The sequence below is a fragment of the Poecilia formosa genome, unplaced genomic scaffold (assembly GCF_000485575.1).
Source record: "Poecilia formosa unplaced genomic scaffold, Poecilia_formosa-5.1.2 Scaffold41, whole genome shotgun sequence".
Lineage (NCBI taxonomy): Eukaryota > Metazoa > Chordata > Actinopteri > Cyprinodontiformes > Poeciliidae > Poecilia > Poecilia formosa.
The window spans coordinates 528873-551803 of NW_006799980.1; the positions used below are offsets into that span (position 1 = coordinate 528873).

General features: G+C 44.5%; 1 protein-coding gene across 1 annotated transcript in view; it reads left to right on the forward strand.

Annotated features, from left to right (window-relative positions):
• Positions 1-21463, forward strand: part of zbtb4 (zinc finger and BTB domain containing 4) — a 29765-nt gene extending 8302 nt beyond the window's left edge. Inside the window, exon 2 of the mRNA XM_007551263.2 lies at positions 12124-21463. Within this exon, the coding sequence (XP_007551325.1) occupies positions 12140-17557 (5418 nt within the window). The 5' untranslated portion in view covers positions 12124-12139 and the 3' untranslated portion in view covers positions 17558-21463. The remainder of the gene's footprint in view (positions 1-12123) is intronic.
• The last annotated feature ends 1468 nt before the right edge of the window (positions 21464-22931 follow it).

The following is a 22931-nucleotide window of genomic DNA, read 5'->3' on the forward strand; positions in this document are numbered from 1 at the left end:
GAGTGTGCGTCTGCGTGTGTGTGTGTGTGTGTGAGTGAGTGAGAGTGTTTATGCTGGGTCTGTCCTTGTGTGTGTGTGTGTGTGTGCGTGTGTATGTGCGTACGCGTGTGTGCGTGTGTGCCAGTAACAGGCCTCGTCTCCCTCATCCTCCCCTCTGGTTGCTGACGCACCACGCAGTTCTTTTTCAAGAGCGATGACTCGCTTTCAGACTGCGATGAAACTTTTAATTTATCGAAGCCTCTTGCGTGTTTGTGATGGAGACGGGGTGTGCGGCGGCGGTGGGGGGGGGAGGTGGACAGTGCCGTGTACACACCAGAAGAGGCGGTTAGACAAGATGGGAGGTTTGTTTTGGGGCTCCAAATCCTGTGGGCCGGTCTCCCACCTCTGTCTGTAAACTCAGCAACATCATAGGAAGTGTCATGGAAGTTCCATGTAAATGATATCAAGCGCCGGCCGAGCGGTTCTGGTCTCTGGGTTCAGTTCTGGGCGGCCCAGATAGTCCTCCATTTTGACCAGCCTCGTGTTTTCGCTGTGTTTTTTTTTTTTTTTTCTTCCTCTCATGAAGAGCAGCAGAGGGCACATTGATGTCCCTGGCTCTGCTGCTGCTGCTGCTGCCCCGAGCCTCGCTTCTTTTCCAAAACAACACAGCATCTGCTGCCAGCTACTCCACATTCCAGGTTTCCATGGATGCCAAGTCAAGCCTCTGTGCTCAACGTATGGAAAATGTGATGCGCGCTGCCACAGACCCGCCAGGGTCACAGGTCGCACAATAGGAAGAGCCGTTTCTCGCCGCTTTTGAAGTGTCAAAAGCAGGATGACGTCTCCTCTGTTTTTAGCCGTTAGCGAGAGGGTGACACATCAAAAAAAGAAATATTTGTCATTGGGGCCGTCGAAAGGTCTCGAGTACAGCTTTCACTGACTATAAAAGTTAATTTGATCAAATACCACAAACATAAAGGATGTGGACATGTTCAGGAAGCTGCAGCAGAGCTTTGGTTCTGGTAGAAGTTGCAGTTCCTGGTGATCACTGCAGCCCTCTGCTTTGCTAATTCTGCAAACTCGAGATGCGTGGATCAGGTTTTTCCTACCCTTTACCATTTTCCGATTTTTTTTCTCTAACACTTCAGCCACCTCTACCTTTTTGACTCATTCCTATTTTTTCTTAAAAAACAAAAAAAAAACAACAAAAAAAACACAAACACATAAAAGAGATCAAATGTAGCCTTAAAGATAACTGATAAAGGGATTATAAGATTACTCACATTTATGCGTTAAAGCAGCGAAGCCCAAACTTACTTATGCACTTTTCAGATTTATGTTTAAAGTAATATTTTAATTTTACTAACATGTTTATTCTTACGGGAAGTGACATTAACATTTCGGAGCTGCCCAGTCAGACTACAGACTTGAATCTGACAGGGAATCTGTGAAGGGAGCTAAAGATTAGGGTGATTACTCTGAGGCCTTCCCACATCAAAAAACTTTTACCTAATTAGCTGCTAATAAATGTTTTTGATGATTAAGAATGACATAGATTATTATTCATTTTTTTAAATTTCGCTTTATAAATTAGAGTCTCTTTCAAATCATCTCGTCTTTTATGAGACATCAGCCTCATTTCCTCTCAACAAACCAACGTTGAATCCAAAGCTGCCTGGAGTATGAATAATTCTGGCCTAGGTTTGTTAACTTTTATCTGATTTTGATGGCTGACGGCACAAGCAGGGAGAAGCTTTGTTTTGAAATGCTGATGCGCTGAGCTATACCTTTAGCCTTATTAGCATCTAGCTTTTAGCTTTCAAGAAAATCAGCATGTTTTAAGGACTATTTTGTATAACTGTAGTGGAAGACAGAAAAGGAAAGCAGACATAAAGCAGACATTACCAGACAACCAGTGATTAAAACACTCAGAGGAATGAAGTTTGAACGGTTTGGATCCCTGCTGGTCCTACAGCTCCGGCTCGGTCCAAGGCCTGTTCCGCTTGAAACTGTTTTAAGCAAAACCACAAGGAAGTACGCAGCAAAACAATCTCTTCTGTGCCCAGACACAGCGTCTCAGTCGGGTCATGATTAGGGAAACTCAGATGAGTGAGCGAAGCTTAGCTGCTCGGTCATGGGTTGTTTTTTTTTTTTTTTTCCTGATAACGGACTGGTGGAAAGAACCAGCTGTGGCTTGACTCTTCTTCCATCCGCTGTGGAAACAAAGGCAGTTGTCGTTCACAGGTTTGCTTGGAACGTTGTACATATGCTGTATATTATATAAAATCAGCCTTGTAAGGCTAAATAAAGTGCATTAGAGGTCATGCTGCAGGTTCGTGCACTTATATCCTCAAAGTAGTGTGAGTGCTTAGTTTGGAATAAAATATAAAGATATGAAGAAACAATTTATCTGTTGTTCACCGATCAAGGCTGATCGCATGTTAATCGGCTCGTTCTGATCTCTTGACATTTGATTGGTGCGTCTCTGCTGAAACGATTCTCGGTCGTTTGAAACTGCAAACTCCCACAGGGACTTCACGCCGCCTTCAGGAGAGATTGCATGTGTAAGAATTATCTAGGGGGAAATTGCCTCAAAAAGGTCACCAGTGTTGTCCCACCGCTCACTAGGGGTGGTTTTTTTTTTTTTTTTTCCTTCTTGCTTTTGCCGTGTCCCAATGCCTCCTGTGATTCTGTTGCAAGGAGATAAATTAGGAGAATTACATGCCGAGCAGGGAGCTAGCAGAGCATGGAGAGCATAGCTCCTCATACATGGGCATGTTTGCTGGTGCATGGCCTGGCACACGAGGTGGGGGCTGCAGCCGACCCTGCTGAGGGGGGACATGAAAGACGAGCAAATCAAAAAATGTGAACATGAGACGGACATGTTTGAAGTTACCCCAACAAACCCCCGACTCATGCCTCCTCCTCAATCACAGCCGCCGCTCCTTGAGCCGCACCAGCTTCCCCTCGCCTCCTCCCTCCTCTCCGTCCCATCTGGCTGGCTCCACCACCCTGTCTTGGCCGGGGGGTTGTGCAGAGTTCAGTAGCCGTTGTTGCTAACAATACTCCCCCCACCCTCCCCACCGCCCCACACACCAACTGCTGCCTCGATGGTTAGCCCCTTCTGGCTGACCCTCAGTGGGGAGACAGGCCGGCCAGCCAGCCAGCTCCTCCCTCGTCCATAACGCTCGTCACCGCCGGCTCACCGGCTGGAACACCGAGACCCCCCACACGCCGCCTCTCAGGCACGCCCCCCCCCCCAACACTTCACTCACACAAACACCAGATGACACCATCAGTCACTTCATTGGCAACAACATTTAAACGCTTTAGAATCTTAAAGCTGAGCAAAAATAGCAGAAACAAGGCGGGAAACAGTCGGCCGGGTGTTTTCCTGCAGCTTTGTTTCCGTTCGCAGACTGGCACTTATCGACATTTCAGGTGTGTTCGCAGTCTGGCTGTTTTCACACATCATGTCAAGAGAATCAAGGTCAGATGCTGTCTGAAGCTGTGCTTCTTTTCATACGAAGCTAACAGCAGGTGACTGTCTGGGTCAGACATGTTCTCACAACTGGAAACGCCGTGTTTGGTTTAGACGGGGGTGTTGCCTGGTTTACAGGGTTCATGATGGCTCTGATTTCTCCAGCTAGTTAGCACGCTAACCTCACATAGCCTAAGCTGTTTACATGTAAACTAGATACTCGCTGTCCACCAGATATTCCAGCTTAGGTCAGTATTTACTAGACCTTAGCCAGTCTGTTGCTGAGAAGAGCGATGTGAACGCCTTGCATGAGATCTGGTTGCCCTGGTTGCACTGCAGATAAACTTTAGCAGTTATACCAATGCAATCTAAGGGACAGATTGAATTGAAAAGTTCTGCAACCTTTTCAATTCCCCCGCCGCTACGACGTAAAGTTGGTCCAGAGCCGCAAAAATATGCACTTAAAAGTTTTACTTAATGAGATTAAGCTAACGTTTATTTCCATTTTCACATTTTAGAGCAAAAGGAATCTTCTAACTTTTACATGCAGAAAAAAAAACAACGTTATTTTATTGCATAAAGCAAGCTGAGTTAGCCGGTGCAGAAATATGGAAAATTAAGAAAGTTAAGTTGGCCAATTATAAATTTAATTTGAAGCAAAAAAAAAAAAAAACTTAATTACTTTACTAAGCTTTGTATTGTTGGCGCCCTTCTGGTGTAGGTTTTCTTTGAGGATATAAAAACCTTTCTTAAAGTCATGATAATTAAATATCATTAAAACGATTACTATAGCTGGATGATAAATTACCCCAGAAGTTATTGCAATAAATGATAATATTTCTTTGAGACCATTTTAAAGTAATATAATAGTAATAATGGCACAATAATCAGTCAATCAAGTTTAAACTCTAGTGAACATTTAATGATTGGAACTGGAAGACATTTTAAACATCCAAAATAAATAAAGAAAACAACAGAAACAACAAATAAAATGAAATACGAAGTCTCTGGAAACAAAATTGCCTTTCAGAAATAAGGATAGTTGAGACCAAAATACCAGAATGAAGACTTTTATCATTCAGTTTTTTTGGCAAAAAGAGAAAATCGATAAATCAAGCAAATGAAAATTATTGAATTCATCATGCGATTAATTGATTTATTGTTTATTGTGACAGGCCTAACATTACAGCATATCTTAACTATATTTTCTTCCAGCTAATTTTAAGGTTTCCATTCTGCAGTGCCATGTTGGATGGCTGCTTATCGTGTAACAGGTTTCAGGTGCATTTTTAGAAGATGTCACGCGCTCCGTTTCACACCTGATCAGGGTGCTAAAAAGCCACAGCCTGGAGGATCTTCCCAGAGTCCTGAAGAGGTCTTCTGGTGCACATTAGGAACGTACCGACTTTCCGTTATGAGTGATAAAGCGTGATTGTTTTTAGCGTTCAGGTAATTCCCCACAGGGAGGCTGTTGTTGTTTATTACCTTAGTAGCGTCATAATTTGGCGTCTTGAGTGAAGCACAAGGAAGCGTGGTAACGCCGTTGCCAGCGTATGTGTTTGGTGGGCCTGACACCCACTAGTGTGGGTTTTACATCAGAGAATTCAGAGCAAGATTGCAGTGTCATGACACCCACGCTAAGTTAATGCACTGCTCTGATATTGTGCCTCGTCGTTATTTTGCAAGATGGCAACCCTGTGTTCTGTGCAGAAAGAAAAAAGAACCCCACAGAAAACCTGCGTCCTCTCATTCTGCATCCCGATGCCGTTTAGTTCTCGTCAGCGAGGCCGAAGCCGACGGCAGGTAAAGCGTTCCTAAACGCTTGGAAAACTCACACGTTTGCCACAAGGTCAGAGAAGCATCCTGGTGGAGGCGTAACGCTCGTGGCAGCGGCTTTTGCCAAGAAAGCAGCAGGAAAAAAACTTCTTTGGTGACTCCTAGGAGCGGAGCGGTGTCATGATTTCTGGCACAGTTAAATGTGGTCTTCCATAATTTGCCGTGATCCACCCACATTCAGAGAGTCATGGAGGTCACAGAGTTTATGGACACTGCAGGGCGGTCTCCGGGCCCGGCTTACAAAGAGAGCACACCAGACAAGATGGCAGTGAGACGTAACGACGGCGAGTCAACAGGCAGCTCACACTCGCGTTTTAATTCCTCAAATACCGGCTTTATAAACCGCGCACTGGGCCGCAAGTCTTCTTTTCTTTAAGCTTTATAAGCTAATGTTGAAAGCTGCTGCTTTATGAGCGAAGATAGTTTATTGTTGGGCTTCCGTTAATAGTTTCTTAATAAATAAAACATTGTTCATCTCATACTGCAGCTGGAGCAAAAAAAGGTCTTAAAAGCTTGAATCCAGCGTTTCTTTCCAGCATTTTTTTTTATGAATGAAAGTTGATTTGAACCTTGACATACTTTTTTCCCTGCAAGTCTGAACCACTTCACTGGATAAAATATTTTCCAACGTAGGCAGAGCGAAAAACTGAAAGGGCTGTTGAACTTTTTGACTTTTTTTTTAATGAATCCAGACATCCTTGCATGTGCCATTGTCGTCCTATTTACTAGCTTAAATCCAATTTAAACAGCATTTTCTCTTTGAAGTAAAAAAAATAAAAAATTATGTTGCTTGTGGTTTGAACTTTGCAGGATTTCCTTCCAACATGAAGGAAAGTGGGGCGGGAGGGGGGGGATGTGGCTGCTGGATTCTAGCGGCTATTTGTCTATCAACACAAGTACGAGTTTCAGCGAGGAATAAGCAGATTGCTCAACGTCTGTTTCAAGGCCTCGAGTCGGTGTAGCAGCCAAGCTCCTCTGCCGTCCGGTCTTCTGTTATGCAAGTTCTGTTAAGATGAGAGCGGACGTTCCTGGTGACAGGCTGCTTGAATCCCACTTTCCGTAGTGCAATCATAAAGCTTTCGGCGTTCATTAACCAGACAAGCAAACCTGGATTTGTGAGGCGTTTATTTCTCCAACACTGGGTAAAATTTACTTGTTTGTCAGCCAGTCAGATAGGAAAAAAAAAAAAAAAACTGACAACAAGGCGGTGATCTTTCTGGCTGCTGGTGATGACTCTCTGTCATAATAAACTTGAGGTGTTTTGCATGATGTGCTAGGAGTCTTGCTTGTGTTTTGTCCTGCAAAATCTTAGCACCTCTACCCTCGCTCTGCGGTTCTGCACTACCACAAGCTGAAATAGATGAACTTCTCAAAGACCAGGCGCCTTGTTTGTCTGTGCAGAACATCCTGTTGCAGTGGGGTCTGGAGCAAGGGCAGCAGTCATTCTGTTTCTTCATATATCAATATAAACATAAATATAAATAGCTTCCGAGTTCTCCTGGTTGCATTTACGGGTTTGTCCGTGTGGCAAATAGGTGGATTAATGCTCCTGGATGTTTGTGCCCGCTTATTTTCAGCAGAGGTTGGAGCAGTTGTATGTTGTGCTCAGATTTCTATGCGTGCGTCCGTGAAGTCAGCACATCTAAAAGCTCCCTCTCGCAGCGAGACGGCATGTCGTGCAGCCTCTGCCTCTACAGCGACTACGTGCGTCACAAGAAGATAAAGGGAGAGAGAGAGAGAGAGAAAAAAAAGAGGGGGCGTCATACGCATTTTCTTGTCCACAGCCATCAGATGAGATGGTGAAATTTTTAGCATCAGCTCCGTCTCGCAGCGAGTCCGCCTACTTGTAGCAGGCTGGCGCTTGCCATAAGGGATTTCCTGCACAACGTCTATTGCACAGCAAATCTGAGTGACAATAAAGGCCTGTATCAAAACAGAGCGACAAAATGTGGCTGCAGGCCTGGCAAACAGGACCGGGGCGTCTGTGCTATTTTAGGCCCGGGTCTTAAATAAACACGGACTGGTTTGTGCGCTTAAAAATTGCTTTAAAAGGCCCGTTTGTTTTGGTTTTTGCTGCTCCTCTTTGTTGACGCCACTTCTGTGTCCAGCAGCAGGTCGAGCTGCACTCTGATTCACCTTTTGGTTTTGAATATCATTTACAAAAAGGGCTTGTCCACGTGGAACCACGTTGGTTAAGTGCCTCACAAAAGTATTCAAACCCCTTTTTCAATTTTTTTTTTTGTATTATTGAGCTTTTACGTCATAGAACAGGACAAAAAAATATAAAAATTTCAAGTGTAAACCTAAAAAGATCTGCTCCCTTTCTGTCAGACACCCCTAAATGAAATCCGGTGCAACCCGTTGCCCTCAGACGTCACTAACAGTGACCTGTTTGCAATTTAATCGGCGTATAAAAACAGCCGTTGTGTGAATTCTTCAGAGATTTATATCAACAAAGATAGAGGAACACGGCAGACAGGTTCTGGATGAACTGGTGGAGAGATTCAAGGCAGAGTTAGGTTACAAAACAATATCCGAAGCTTTGAACATCCCAGGGTCGAATCCATCATCTGAAACTGGAAACTATGGCAGCACAATGTTAAAAAAAAAACAAACAAAAAAAACATAACAAAAACAAAACAAAACAGGAAATTGTGATGCTGTTGTTTAACAATTCCTTCATTTGTCTTTGTTTTCTATTGTTGCGATAACCCAATCGCTGTCTTTGAACTGAAACACGTTGATACTAAAGGTCTGTTTGAGGTCAGAGCATAAACGCAATGAGAAACCGTGCTAATGTATTCATGTCAAGGAGAGTTTCGATGCCTGGCAAGTGAAATATAACAGCTTACCAGGTTTTGCATCCAAGCGGTGCTTCGCAATTGTGAAATTTGATACCAAGGAATTCAATCATTTTTTTGCAACTCTGCTGTAACCTGCGAGTTGCCAAGATTTGACTGTCCAGCGAACTAACTGTCTCGGTTAGGAGAGCATTAATCAGAGATGCAGCCAAGAGGTTTTTGGTGACTCTGGAGGAGCTGCAGAGATACACAGCTCAAAGTAGCAGAGTCTGTCAATAGAACCACCAATAATTGCTGCACAAATCTGTCCGGATGAGAAACCATCATTTAAAGAAGCTATAAGGTCTGAAAGGTTCAACATGCAACATTTTATGTGCAGTGTTAAACGCTGAACACACACACACACACACACACACACACACACATAATCATGTCCAGTTCAAAGTCAAACAGGCATCTTAAAGGCACGAATGTAAAACTCAATAAATAAATTTCACATTTCAGTTTAAAGTGCTTCGCATGTGGAAAAACAAAAGTCAATTAACAAACAAAAGAAAGAAGAAAAGAAAAGATACATCACACTGGCACAACAAAGAGAAGTAATGAAAAGTCATAATCCAGTCCAGATTTAATATATTTCACAGTTATTGTTAATGGCAGGCAAATCAAAAGTAAATGGGTCTTTAGTCTTAATTTAAAGAAGTTTTATGTTTGAGCAGTTTTGCAGCCTTGTGGAGATTTGTTTCATTATATGAAGCTGAAGAGAGAGATATTGGTTGTTTGATTAAAACATAAAAGATGAGAAATGTTGGGGTTGTGGAATCGTCTCGTTCACATGCCAGAACAAAAACTGACCGAGAAGATTTTTAGTTTGCATCGAGCTCATAGTTATTCTTGGTCTGCAGACGCTGCTAATTTTCTTTCCCTCTGTGATTTAAATAATATTTATAGAAATAATCTAACCTGCGATTTAATTAAAGCTAAACAACATATGTTTAGCTGATCGGGTTATTCTTAGGAATTTATATTTAGATTTAGTTTGCGTTGCAAACCGAGATGTTTGTAAATTTAAATATGAAAAGGAGACAAAGGTGCTAAATTATGAACTTGTTTTCTGCCTCTGACGACTGAAGTGGGAAGAAAAACATTTATGCGAAGTGAATGTGGTTGAGGACGAGTTTCATTTTATATTTCCTTGCGTCGTGATTTTAGAAATAATTAGTTTTTCAAGATGCCGCAGAAAAACCCTGACCTGTTCTGCTTGTCCAAAGCGCACAAGTTAAGTTGGCTATTTAATGAAGAGACTTTTGTCTTAGCAACATTTGTTGAACAAACTTGGCAATGGAGAAAGAGTAATTTATAATTTATATCTATAAAAAATTATAATTAATAATATTTTGTAAACGTTCCATAATGTTTGGGTTGCTGGTTCAGTGGCTTTCTTGTTACAGTTTTAGATGCATAAATGCATAGTGTCTTGTGAGTCTTATTGCCACCTTTCTAAAATAATAGCCACAGTCAGTCAGTGACAAAAGGGAATTTTATTTCATTTGTTTAATTTCTTTTTTTTATTTATTTATTTATTTTTGCCAAAGTCACTTTAGGAAAAAAATGTCTGAGGCAATCATTTTAGGGCATTGACAATAAATTAGATTTATTTCTCCCACAAAGTGCCTCATCCTACAAATAACAATAATTCTGGCCAATATTCACTTTACTTGGAAGTGCATTTTTTAAAAGTATCGTCAACAACGCTTCTCCTTACATTTCCAGTCCAACTTTAAAAAGTTTTCCTTTACCTAAGATAACATAACATGAATGCTAGCTTTTATAAATAATAAGAACAAAACGACTCACTTGTTTGCGTCAAAGTCCTGGTTTTGTTGTTTGCACAGTGGGGAACCTCTGGCCTTCCTCTGATTTGCACTGATTGTGTCTCTAACGCAGAATCCGTTCATCCAATCGGACTGACCTTAAGCTGTTCTGCAAAGTGGAAGGAGCAACGTTATCAGAGTCTAGATGTCCAGAGCTGGCAGAGACACACCCTCCCCCCTCCCCCCCAAATGCTTGCAACGGTCACAACAGCACGACGTACGTGCAATGAGTCAGAAAACTGAATACGAATTGACGCCACGCTTGTCAGATTTAACAGATAGAAGTGGCAAAGAGTTTTATTAGGAAAAACAAAAATACATAAATCCACGTCACTGTGATTCTCTGTTTTGTTCTATCCCACAAAAACTAGCAGTGGAGTTTGTCTGAGAGCACGTAGCAAAGTTCAAGGCACATAAATACTTGTGTAAGTTTCTGTGCATGTAGGGAGCATGTGCAGCATTCGCCTGGGCTCCTGTCTGTCTGACGGCGAGCGCCGAGTCTGACTGTTCCTGTTTCAGTGCCCCGGGTCTCCTGTTCTCTCGCTAACCCTCGGCTCCTTCTCTTTCTGTCACCATTGCGCTCTCCCTCATCCTCACCCTGTCTCTCCCTCGGCGCTCGCTTTCTCTCTCTCTCTCTCTCTCTCTCTCTCTCTCTCGCTCTCTCTCTCCTCTCTCCTCTGCAATAACAGTGCTGACCTAGTTTCTGCCTGTTCAGGGCTGCCTGTGGAATTTTACAGCGGCCTGCCTTCCTGGCAGCTTGGCTGCTTCAAAATGAAGGCAGAAAAGCATGACTGTGGATTTTTATTCCAGTCGCATCATTATGGGCCTTATTTTCTCTGTTTTCTCCCCCGATCTGCTCACCCAGAAGTATGCACCCTTTTCCAAACAACAATCGCAGACTGACATGTCTTCTGTGTGTGTCTGCAGCTTCATTTTTTGCGGGGAATGGCAGTTAAAACTGTTTCCACCAGCACAGCGTTTGGATGAGAAAGGAGATCATAGCAGACTAGTGTAGATTTAGAAAATACTAGCTGTCCCCACCTTGGCAAATCAATGCTTAGAATCATGCCTAGCACAATTAAGCAACTGCTAACAAGAAATGTGTTTGAACAAACAGGGAGCGGAGCTATTTTTATGAACGTTAATGTCCCAGATCTAAGTCGGCGTACTATTCTGGGGGAATCTTGATTAAATCTAACCGTCTTCCAATTAGGCACAGGGAATGTTGTGTCACAGCCCGAGAAAGATGGATCTCTGGAATGCGTTTCTGAAAGCTTGGCTTTGGCATGCTGAAATCTAAACCAGCGCCGCCGCACATTCATTCCTTCCCCCTACCCCTCTGCCTCTTTTCACTCACCAATCCCGGCTGAGCAGTTGGAGTTCAGTATTCATGGACCATTTTGTTTGCCTTCCAAAAAAAAAAAAAAAAAAAAAAGCTTCATCGGGGTCGGGACTGCTTGTGTAAAAGACTCGATTTTGTATGGCTTTTCTTTTCTTTTTTTTTTTTACGTAGCCTTAAAAAGTCTGGAGTAAAAAAAAAAAAAAAGTATGCAATTTGATTCGATTGTTTTCCAAGTCCGAACAAATATAATTGAAGATATATGTATAATAATGGGTGAGGCGAGAAGGCAGTATGAAAACATTTTTCCCAGATTTTAAATCCTCCCTCCTCTCTTTTCCACACAGAGGGTGTTTTGAGCACCCTCTGTGACCTTTAGCATCTTGGTCACTTTAATTTGTGGCAGGTGGGGGAAAAACTGCTTCCAGCAGGTTGACTATTACATTAGCATACAAAACAACTACTGCATTTCAAACAGTCCTGTGAGATACTAATATTGTGAGCACTGATAAAACACTGATGAAAGTTTAACTTTCTTTTTTACAAAATTGCATCTAGATTTAGTGTGGATAATACTGCAGAACATTTTTTTTTTACAAATTACGATAGTCTAGATCAGCAATATGAAATTGACCCTTTTTTTCTTTTTTTTTTTTTGCCTAATTTGTTGTTTTATGAATTGGGAAATTTTGATGTGAATGTTGTAAATTTTGTAGTAGAAAATGAGCTATCTTCATTGTTATGCTTCTTGCTGATGCAAAATTTGGTTTATTTATTTTAATATTAGTTTTTCTTTGGGATTTTCTTTTTCAGATTTCGGGGACTGGTCATGGTGTCCAGTGCGAAGGTATGGGACCCCCACCATGCGGGTCTTACTCAGCCACATCTGAGAGAACAACGTCTGGCTCCAGGCCTCGCTCCCCTCTGCAACTCCTCATACGCCGCTGCGAAGGACACTGCCCTCCACCAAAGTCGGCAGCTGTCACCTTTGTCTTCCCCACCTCCACCGTTGGTGACCCTCGGCACCCGTCACCCAGCTCAACATTCACCTGTCAGTTTGTACAGTGGGAGCAAGACCGAACCACTAATTAAACCTGCCCACAGTCTTGGTGTGGTCTCTCAGTCTGTGGAAGAGGAGGAAGAGGAAGCCGAGCAGCTGAACATGAAGGGGAAACGACTCGGATATCGCGTAGAGGCCACACTGGACGACAAGCTGGAGGACATGGGTGAGGGACCTAAAAATGCAAAAATCACCCTCAGCTTCCCGCTTAGCGCCGCGCCACTCCCAACGTCGCTGACGTCACCGGACCACTGTCACAGCTCTTCCTCATCCTCACCTTCCCCCCACCGGCGGCGCCTGTCCTCCAAGAGCTCAGACAAGGGGTCGCTGTGGAAGCTGGACGCCACCACGGATGTAAAGCACAGACCCTTTAAGCCCCCAAGACACGACAGCTCTCCGTCCTCCTCGCCTTCCTCCTCCTCCTCGCCCATGGCCTCGTTCATCAGGAAGGACCTGAAATCCCCGCCACCTCTTAAGTGCTCCAAACTCAGTTCAGACTCTCAGATTCACAGGTCACCCCCAAGAGCTTCCAGTGGATCTTTAGGAGGCTGTTTCAGTGGAGACGGGTGGGATGAAAGGCACAGAGTGGCCAACGGAACGGCCTCGCCCTCTCAGACGGCCCAGATCCTTTTCAGTCTGGGCACGTCGGCCTATCAGAGAGGCGTGGATGCAGAGAGGAGAGAGAAACTGACAGGGAGGCCAGTCGGAAAAACAGGGAGTCCCCACAGACCAAGTCTTCATCCGCCAACCATCCACCTCCCTCCTCCCTTGCCTCCGCCGCCTCCCCCACCTTCCGAAGGTCTTACCGCACCCCCCCACCCGTCCTCCTACCCCCCTCCCGACAGCATGAAGCCGGAGTTGATTTGTGGCGTGTGCCACCGGCTGTTCAGCTCAGCCTCCTCCCTCACGGTCCACATGCGGCTGCATCGTGGCAGCCGCGCCCTGAGCTGCCGCTACTGTGGCAAAGTCTTCATCCACAGCAAGAGACTGCAATCCCACGAGGGCTCCTGCAGGGTGCCAGGCCTGCGCCCTCCGTCCCTGACTGTGCAGCCAAAGGAGGAGCCGCTGGAGGACGGTGAGGTGAGAGTGGAAGGGGGAGTGATTGTGGGACAGACGGACATCAGCAAAGGACGGCCCGGGAAGAAAGTGCGGAGCCTCCTGGCGCGTATCCAGGCTGGTGACGCAGCAGCCACGGAGCTGCTGGCAGGTGATGAGAACCATTTTGTGAAGGTGGTGGACGGCAACGTCATCTACTTCTGTTCAGTGTGCGAACGTTCCTACATGACCCTGTCCAGCCTGAAGCGTCATTCCAACGTTCACTCGTGGCGGCGTAAATACCCCTGCCACTACTGCGACAAGGTCTTCGCCCTGGCTGAGTACCGCACGAAGCACGAGGTGTGGCACACGGGAGAGCGCCGCTACCAGTGCATCTTCTGCTGGGACGCCTTCGCCACCTACTACAACCTCAAGACACACCAGAAGACGATTCACGGGATTAATCCGAGCCTGATCTCCAGTGAAAAGACGGCTAACGGGGGTTATAAACAGAAAGCAAACGCCCTCAAGCTCTACCGCCTTCTCCCCATGCGCTCCCAGAAGAGACCCTACAAGACCTATAGTGACAGCTTACATAATGGCCTTCTACTTCCACCAGCTGATGCCCCCTCCCTCTCCATGACTGGCCTTGGCTGCGCTTTGGGCCCCGGGGACCTGCAGAGCATCATTGCAAGAGCCCCCCCTCAGAGTCTAAAGCCCGACCCAGATGCTTTCCCTGATGGCTTCCCGATCTCTCTTGCTGCTGAGCACAGAGACCTCTCTGAGCTTGCGCTTGAGCCCCAAATTAGGACAGACGAAAGCGAGGCCCTGGAGTTAGAGCAGCAGAGAGGCAGTTTCAAAATATCCAGTAGCAGTAAACTCAAAACCTTTAAAGCAGGTCGAGGCACAGAAGCAGGGATGCCCTCTGTTATAACATATGGACACACGAAACCCTCTGTTATAGTTCACGGAGCAGCTGTGTCATCCTCAGTCATTGTTCACAGCAATCAGGTTACTTCTGGAAGCGAGAAAAGCCCAGTAACGAGCCCGTCCCCCGAAACAGGTAGCAGTCAGATTTTAACAAAAGGCAGTCCTAAAGCCATCAAAAAGCAAAGGGATAGCACAGATAATCACAGAAAGAGGTCCAGAGACAGTTCAGACACAACAGACGAGTGCTCGAAAGGCAGACACGACACTGAGATAGGCAGAGCATTTCACAAACCCCGCAAGTCCCACAATAAGAGTGCAAACGCGGCCCCAAAGGAGGCGTCAGCATCTGGAGGCTCACAGGCCAAAGAATCAGGGCCACTGTGTCAGATAACTGTGCGCATCGGCGAGGAGGCCATAGTGAAGCGCAGCATCTCAGAGACAGACCTTAAAAGAGACAAGAGCATTTCTCCTCCGAAAATCAAACGCAGTGAAACGTCATCCTTTAAGGAGCCACGGCAAACCCACTCACACCACCACCACCACAAACACCGCCCGCTAAGCAGAGCCAGCCTGGAAGAAGACGGGGACAAGGAAGCGGGAGAAGACGAGGAGGAGGTGGAGGAGCAAGAAAGCCGGAACAAAAGGTCCAAGTCCCCCGATCAGGTGAGGGAGTACTTCTTTCGTAAGGGGGTGCGGGAGCAGGACAGTGACAATGACATGGAGGATAATTTATGGCGACCTTACTACTCCTACAAGCCTAAGAAAAAGGCCCAGGCACATCTACAGAGAGTGAAGAACTGGCAACGGAAACTCAAGTACAAGCGCTCCATCCGACTCAAGAGGAGGGCAGAGAGGCTGAAGAGGCTTCTGAATAAACAAACGGAGAAATCACAAGATGAGGAGGAGGACAGGACAACTGAGGAGGCTGAGAAACCGTCTAAACCTAACAAGGACGTTAAAGAGGAAAGAAAGAAGGATAATCTCTCTTCCCCTTTAAAGGAGAAAAAGCAGGATGTAGAGGAACAGGTTAAAGAGCCCTGTCATGAGGTTTCCACCCCCCCTGTGTGCTCTCCAAAGCCCCCTCTGTCTACCTCAGTGGCTCCCACAGGAATAAAGAGGAGGCCTTGGACTAATGGGAATGCAGCAGAGTGTGGCACATGTGGCCGCTGGTTCTCAAGCCCCAGGAAGCGAGACAAACACGAGCTCAGCCATCTGCTGGAGTTTGTATGCCTCTTCTGTCGGGCCACTTTCCCCTCAAGGGAAAAGTTGGAAGACCACCAGAAAACCCAGCATCCTAAACCCACTGAGGCATCCTCTGTGACCACTAAATGTGGTGAGCAAGCGGCAGGCGTCGGGATCAAATCCATGCCTGAAATCTCAAAGTTCGACGACGATAAAGGGGGACCGCTTGGACTAGGAGGCAGCAATTCCAGTCCAAATCGTCTAAGCAGAAGAGCCCTATCGAGACACACCTGTCCGCAGTGCCACAAGGTGTGCAAAACGTCGTCGGCGCTAACTCGCCATATCCGACGTCACGACTTAAGTAGTTCTCCAGAAAGAGACAAAGAAGATAACAACTCAGAGGCGACACCCCCCAAAAGAGTTGCTGAACCTCTTTGCACAGATCCAGAGATTGATAAAGGACAGACTCCCAGTGCTCTTTCTGTTTCAGTTATCAGCTATTCACCTCCAGAGCTACCAAGCGGCGGTGACTGTTTGGCATCACAGCGGCACGACGACCATCCAAGTGACATTACAAGCAAACGCCTGAAATCAAACTCGAGTGAAGGACCTGAACCGACACAGCTTGCACTTCCTGCTCCAGAGAAAGAGCCTGTACCACAAACCGCAGACCCTCCATCGGGAAGTCCCGTTAACCTCACGCCCGCCAAACCTGAGGTCCCGCCTGCCGCGCCCTCGTCACTCCAGAGTGTGCTCGTCATGAACGGGCCTGACTGTCTCGACTACCGCATGCCAATTAAGAAAAGCCTGGACAGTCAGATCCACAGAAAAGCCAGCCCTTTGCATTTTGTGACTTCCAACAACACCTCTCCGAATGTGCCCATGACATCACAGACCAGAATAACCACTGCTGCTCCTCCTGTTTCCATGACAACAGCTCCCAACTCTGAAGGGGGATTCGCAAGACGGGATGGGGTCATTATCGACAGAGAGCGGCAGAGTGGAACCAGTACAATTCTACACACAGGCTACAAAGAACCGCCTCTGCTCCAAGATCGCAGAGTCCAGTCCCTGTCCCGGAGTCCCTCTCCCGACGAAGCACAAGACCTGACCATGTCCTCTATTTTAGCTCGGGAGAGGGAGATCGAAAGGCAAAGGGAGGCAGAGCTAGAGCTGGAGAGACAGAGGGAACGGAGGAGGAACATGGAGATCGAGAAAGAGAAAATCTGTAGGATTGCTCATTCTCCACAGGAGCAAAACGTTCTCATTGTCCCTAAAGAAGAGCCTTTGAGCCCTGTAGCATCACCCCAACATATGTCTACCCAAACCACTATAAATGGACCCTGTTTGCGCAGGCACACTCCTAAGTCCCCCTGCCGGCCCCCTTCAACTACTGGACTGAAGGCTCAGGCGAGCCGGCAGGTTCATTCAAGTTCACAAGGACTTGACAGGCTGACGCTGCCCACCGGAGCAGCTGGTGCCGCTGAGCGCCCCTCTGCACACGCTCTGCTTCTTCCCAGAGCCTCCCAGCCGCCTGAGCCGGACCATCAGGACACTTTCTCTTCCAGAGATTCACAGCAGGGGGACACGACCCCAGCTGACTACCCGACCCAGGATTATCCCCTTCCCCTCATTGTGCCAGACAGCTACAGATCTGTTAAGAAGCAGGAGGAGAACCTGCTCATGTCCACTTATCCTCCTGGAGCACTGCCCTTTGGCCCGCTGGGGAAGGTCATTGTACCCGACGGGGGCGACCTCGGCAAGCTGCCGTTCTACCCGGACCCTTACCAGCTGCTCTACGGCCCGCAGCTATTAGCCTACCCCTACAACTTGGCTGCGCTTCCCGTGGCTCTGAACATGATGGCGCCAGGAGGGGACAAGGTGGAGCCTCTGCCGTTCCTCCCCACCATCTTCAACTACGCAGCCACTGCTGGACCTTACATGGGCGCAGCACCTCACCCGCTCGTGGCGAACCCTGGCCTCTACAGCAGCGGCGGCAGTGGCAAAAAGCAGCGAGATGGCAGCGGCAGCAAACAGTAGGACACAGCTGCACTGTAAGGAGCGTAACTCAAACAGGACAACCTTGTCTGCTCTGGCAGGGAGGGGAAGGGGCACCGTGCTGACTGGCTCACTTTATTCTGCAGAGATCAGAGCTAGGCATTACAGAAGTCTGCGCGAAGGGGCGGGGACGGAGTAAAGAAACAGGGTGGAGAGGCCGACGGTAAAGTGACGTATCGCTTCTCCACCTTTTTGGTTTTTTTGTGGGTTTTTTTACTCCTGCTCCTCTCCCTCTCCTGTTCTCTTGTAGTGTGTTGTTGTTCTGGAGCTTGATTCATTTTCCTCTCTGACTCGTTATTATATGTATAATATAAAAATACAAACTGCGAACAGGGTGTTTGTTGCTTGGAGAATTAGTCCAGTCTACTTCCCTTTACACTTGCCACACGACGAGGATCTTCAGGGAAGGCGTTGTATGGGTCCGGATAGGGCGTGAAGCGACACAGTCGGAGTGTATTTTTGTACGAGGGCGTGAGAACGCAGGGTTCTCCTGCTGTCATACTGTCCGTGAAAGCTGTATTCAAGCACGTACATGCATATATACGTAGGGCAGTTTGTGCATGCGGTGTTTGGCTGAAGCAGGTATGAGTGTGCGTGTATTTCCGAGTACTTGTGGATGAGTGAATCTAGACCATTCCATGTGAGATTCTCGCAGCATTCCCACTCTTGTTGGAATAGCTCCTGTAGGTCAGTGTGTAGAAGTGCTTCTGGAGGCGACTCCTCATATCCAAATCGTTAGGAAGTCAAGATTATGGCTGGATGGGAGTGGATGACAGTGTCAGATCGTCTGAGCTTCCTGAAGAGATAGTTTGGGATTTTTTTTTTTTCAAACGGGGCTCTGTTAAAGTCTTATGAGCACTTAATATCTTATCGACGTTAGATATCTCTCGAGGTATCTGCATCTTGTTAAAATGAAGATTATCTGAACCCAGAATCTGAAGATAACACAGTAATTTGTAGAGCGGCCAAGGCGGAGGAGATTTTTCTGTCTTATAAGAACTTTGGTTTAAATAATGACAGCATTATGCATTATGCAAACTCTTTTTTTATTATTAATCTTTATCTCTGTGACTCTTTAAACCTTTCAGGGATCTCATTTTTCCAGGTCTAACTACTTGATTATTACTCTGAATTATCAAGTAGGGATTATTGATCTATTGATCTAGTTTAATGTCGCTCTCTTTGCTATTTTTGCATATCAGAAAAGTGAACAGCTTTTGTCAAAATGTTCCCATTTTTATTGAGTCAATTTCTAAATAAAAGCAAATTGTACTCAGCTTAAATCAAAAGTAGATAAAAGTAAATAAAACAAAAGTAGGCGCTATTAACTGGAATGTTATTTATTAACAATAAGAACTAAAACAAAATGCGTTAACTTTTATTAGGCCCTTCATTAACGGGGAGTTGAGGTAAATTTGGTTTGGCTAAGCGCTTCATGAGCTTCAGTGACGTTTTAAAAGTAATTTTTATGCTTTCGACAATCATCTGCTTCTTACTTAAAAAGTGTAACATTTCAGTGCTTCTTACTGATTCTGTTTTTGTTTTTTTTTAGCTCTCTGTATCGTAACCGTTCACTTTAACCGGAGCAGAAAAAGTGTCTTAAAAGTATCATCCTTCTCCGTTTTTCACTTTTGTCCTTTTCGCTCAGTTCATTCCCAATATTTACACACCAACAAAAACCAGACGCAGCAATTACCAGTACCAGTCATGCGCACGAATTAAGCTGCTTTTACATGACGGGCCTGAAGGCGAGCGAAGCTGCCACTGATGCCTGTAAAAGGGCTCCACTCAAGGGTGAACAAATCACTCTCTTTAAGGGGAAAATGCTGTACATTTCATGCTTTTGTCACATCTTGCATTGTTTTATTATTCACAGCTTCTGGTAGGATACGTGCAAAATGGAGATTGTGCGACGTCGGTGCTACAAAATAGAAAAGTAGGGCAGCGTAGACATCTGTAATTTGGCACTTTCCGAAATTGCAAACAATTTACTTTGACTGGAAACGCTTTAGTTCTTGGAACATGTTTCACACAGAAAGAGAATCGGTGATGAACTTTCTCCTACCTACACTTCCTGTGTAAATAATCATCGTCTTCTCTGTTGCCAATCGCCAAATGCAGATGTGACGATCATTTACAGATTAATAGTCCTCACAAAAACCGCGATCGCGTTTCTGAGACTGTAGATCTAGCCATTGGGCCTTTGGGACAAACTAATCTGGATTAATACTAGATGACAACAGTGAGAGAGTTATCTGCTCCATAAGATAAAAAAGTGCTCATATCGTTTTAGGAGAACCTCGTTAAAAAAAAAGTCCTGATCAGTCCTTTTAGGTGTCAACAAACCTGATGACTTTGTGACAAGTTGGCACTGTAGGATCTGTATAGCATTTACAATAGGTTATATTTTATGTGCACAAAATAGACAAGTAGTGGTCACTTAAAGGAGACATATGTAGCTGCTTTGGAAATGTAGCTGGCCACTGGGTAAAAAAAAAAAAAAAAAGAATAATTAAAGGCTGGTAGACCATTGCACTTCCATTTTTCATCTCATTTCTTTGAAATAGGTATTAAAAAGGAAAAGAATAAAGACCAGTCCGCCTTTGTATTGTGTAGTTTTTTTGTTGTTGTTTTTTTTCCCTCTTACTTGAGAGAGGAAAAGGCCCAATCTTCACAACCAGGAAGGATTTAGGGTATTGTCTTATTTCTTTATAGGAAGACGATTATATATGGGAACAAAACTGTTGGGCTCTGAATCAGAAGAATCCAACGAGAAATGATGCTGGGGAATAAAAAATGAAAAAACACAAACCCTTAATACCGAGGGGTAGATTGGGAAAAGGTCTGATCTGTGTCCTGTGTCATTTACTAAGAGGTAGGAAAAGGCTGAGCTTAGCAGCCAAAGGGATGGGCCAAGACCCTCCCGACGCCCTGCTGGGGCCATTTTGTTACGTGTAAAGTTCTCAGTGTGTTGGTTTTTGTTAAACTATGTTGTTTTTGTTGTTTAGCCCTCTTACCAGATGGAAGTGGCTTCAGTGAACGGAGGGGAAGAGAGGGTGGGGGGGTAGGAGAAGGGGAGTAAACTTAAAAACATGAATGTAAATTTAGTCACGAGGTTAATGAAGTACAGCTGCATTAATGGTAGAGTTGGTTTCAGTTCCTTTTTCTTTTTTTTTCCCTTTGTTTTGACACAAGTAACCTGTTGAAGAACCGTATAACGTCTGGTATGCATATTATACAGTAGTCCTAGGAACATGTCAGTAAACTTGGGTTCATTATCCACAAAGCATGAGCAACACTCGCTTCCTAACTGTTTATATCCTCAGCAAATTGGCTTTGTGTGCACAGGTTTTCTTTATGTTTTCTTTTTTGTTTTTTTACTCCTTGTTTTCTGGATTTCTGTTAATCTTCCATATCGCTGTCAAACTTTAGGCTGCAGAAGAAAAATAGCCCCTTTATTTTAGAAGTTTTTTTTGTTTTTGTTTTCTTTTTTTTTTCCATAGCCCCACCTCTGTCTTTGCGCACATTCTAGCTCGCTGCACCTCCTCTAAACGAACTGCACGTACTTCGGTGTGTGTGTGTGTGTGTGCACGTATGCCTCTGTTGGTTCCGACTAAAGGTGTTAAATAACACAATGTGGCCGACTGCAGGGGAGCACCACAGATCCCCTCCGGTGTGGTTACAAGCCTTTTTTGTTTTGTTTTGTTTTGTTTATGAGTTTGCGAGAGTGTGTGACTGTGCAAATACGAAAAACGAAAAACCAAAATAAATCTGCCTGAGCAGCGTATCCCTTGGCAGTTTATCGGCCACCTGTTTCTGTTTTTTTTTAATTATTATTATGATCTTTTCTTTTGGAGTCTTCTGTGAGTTAAATTTCATTGTAAAAAAAAAAAAAAAAAAAAAAAAAGAAAGAAAAAGGAAAAAATGAACTAAATTAATAATAAAAAGCCTTGTTGTCTCCAGTACACTGTCTCAAGCCATTCCTATAAATGGACACGTTTGTGTTTTTTGGCCCATTTCTTATGCCATAGTTTGCCATCATGGTTATCAAACAGACCAAAAGCATGCAAAATTGACGTATCGTGGTGACTGGACTGGAATCTGGTGGTAATATACAACTATTTACTGTATGTTTTAGTTCAAATGAATGTGCCTCCGCTTTGATATTTAAATAACTATCTATAGTAAGACGTGGATCTGCCAGATTTCAACTGCTAAGGTGCCTTGTTATGGCATAAGAAATTCAAACGGTAAACGAGAGTTTTCTTCATACGGTTTGGAGATAGAGTTCATGGCTTTTACTGCTATGAAGCTGTTCATAGATGTAGGAGTGTGGCTAAACTGTTTCAATATCATGTACATGTCTAGGGTAATACTGTGCCATATAGAGCCCACAGAATATGTTAATGTTATTTTTAAAAGATGTTTTAATGTTGCCTGACGACTTTGTCTTTAGATTTGATACAAAGGCTTGTAGCCACAGCTCTCCCAAAGTCTGTAGTCTCCTTTTTCTGACATTCTTCTTGTCCTTCCTCCCTCCTCCCCTTGTTTTCTGTCTCCCTTTCCTTTCTCTTTGCTGCAATCAAACAAAATAAAGTATTAACCTGATGACCCAATAAAAAGAGCTCGTCTGGACTTGTTTTTTTTTTTTTGTTTTTTTTTAACGGCTTACGCAAGATTTTCTGCCAGTAAGTGCTAGATTACAACTTTGTCGTTTGACCTCGGAGTTTTCTAATGATTAATTTGGATTTTTTTTTTTTATTATTATTATGGGGTGATCACTGCAAATATTAGCAGTCCTGGTAAGATGTGTAATAATAAAAAAAAACTGGGAAATAAATAACATTTTAATTGTACTGGTACAATCTATAAAAACATTTTTTAAAAAGTCCAAATATTATTTGTAGGTACACCAATTCACCGCTATATTAAGATGTATTTCTTTTTTATGGCACCTCTTAACATTTTGTTGCATTTCTTTCTAGTTTCTTTTTTTTAAGTTAGCCAGAGTATTTAGGAACTTTATGTTTCCCAGGAGTTCAAATAAAACATGTCACAGAAGTCTGTTTCTCTTAGCCTCTCTTCAAAATGGGAAAGATGGAAGAACATGCCAGTAGTTTTTATTGATTAGAAATATTTTGTACGTCTATTTGGGTCTTTTCTGCTTTTAGGTTAAGCGTTAATAAGTTCATGTATTTTTGGTGTCTGGAAAACGAGTCATTTCAAAAACCTCTCCTTTATGAAGTCACCATTGATGGGCCCCGCTCCCTCTCCTAGCAACCCAAGCCAAGCTCCGCCCACTTCATTATCAGAAACATCTCATTATGAAAGAGAAACCTTCAAAGCTGATTAACAG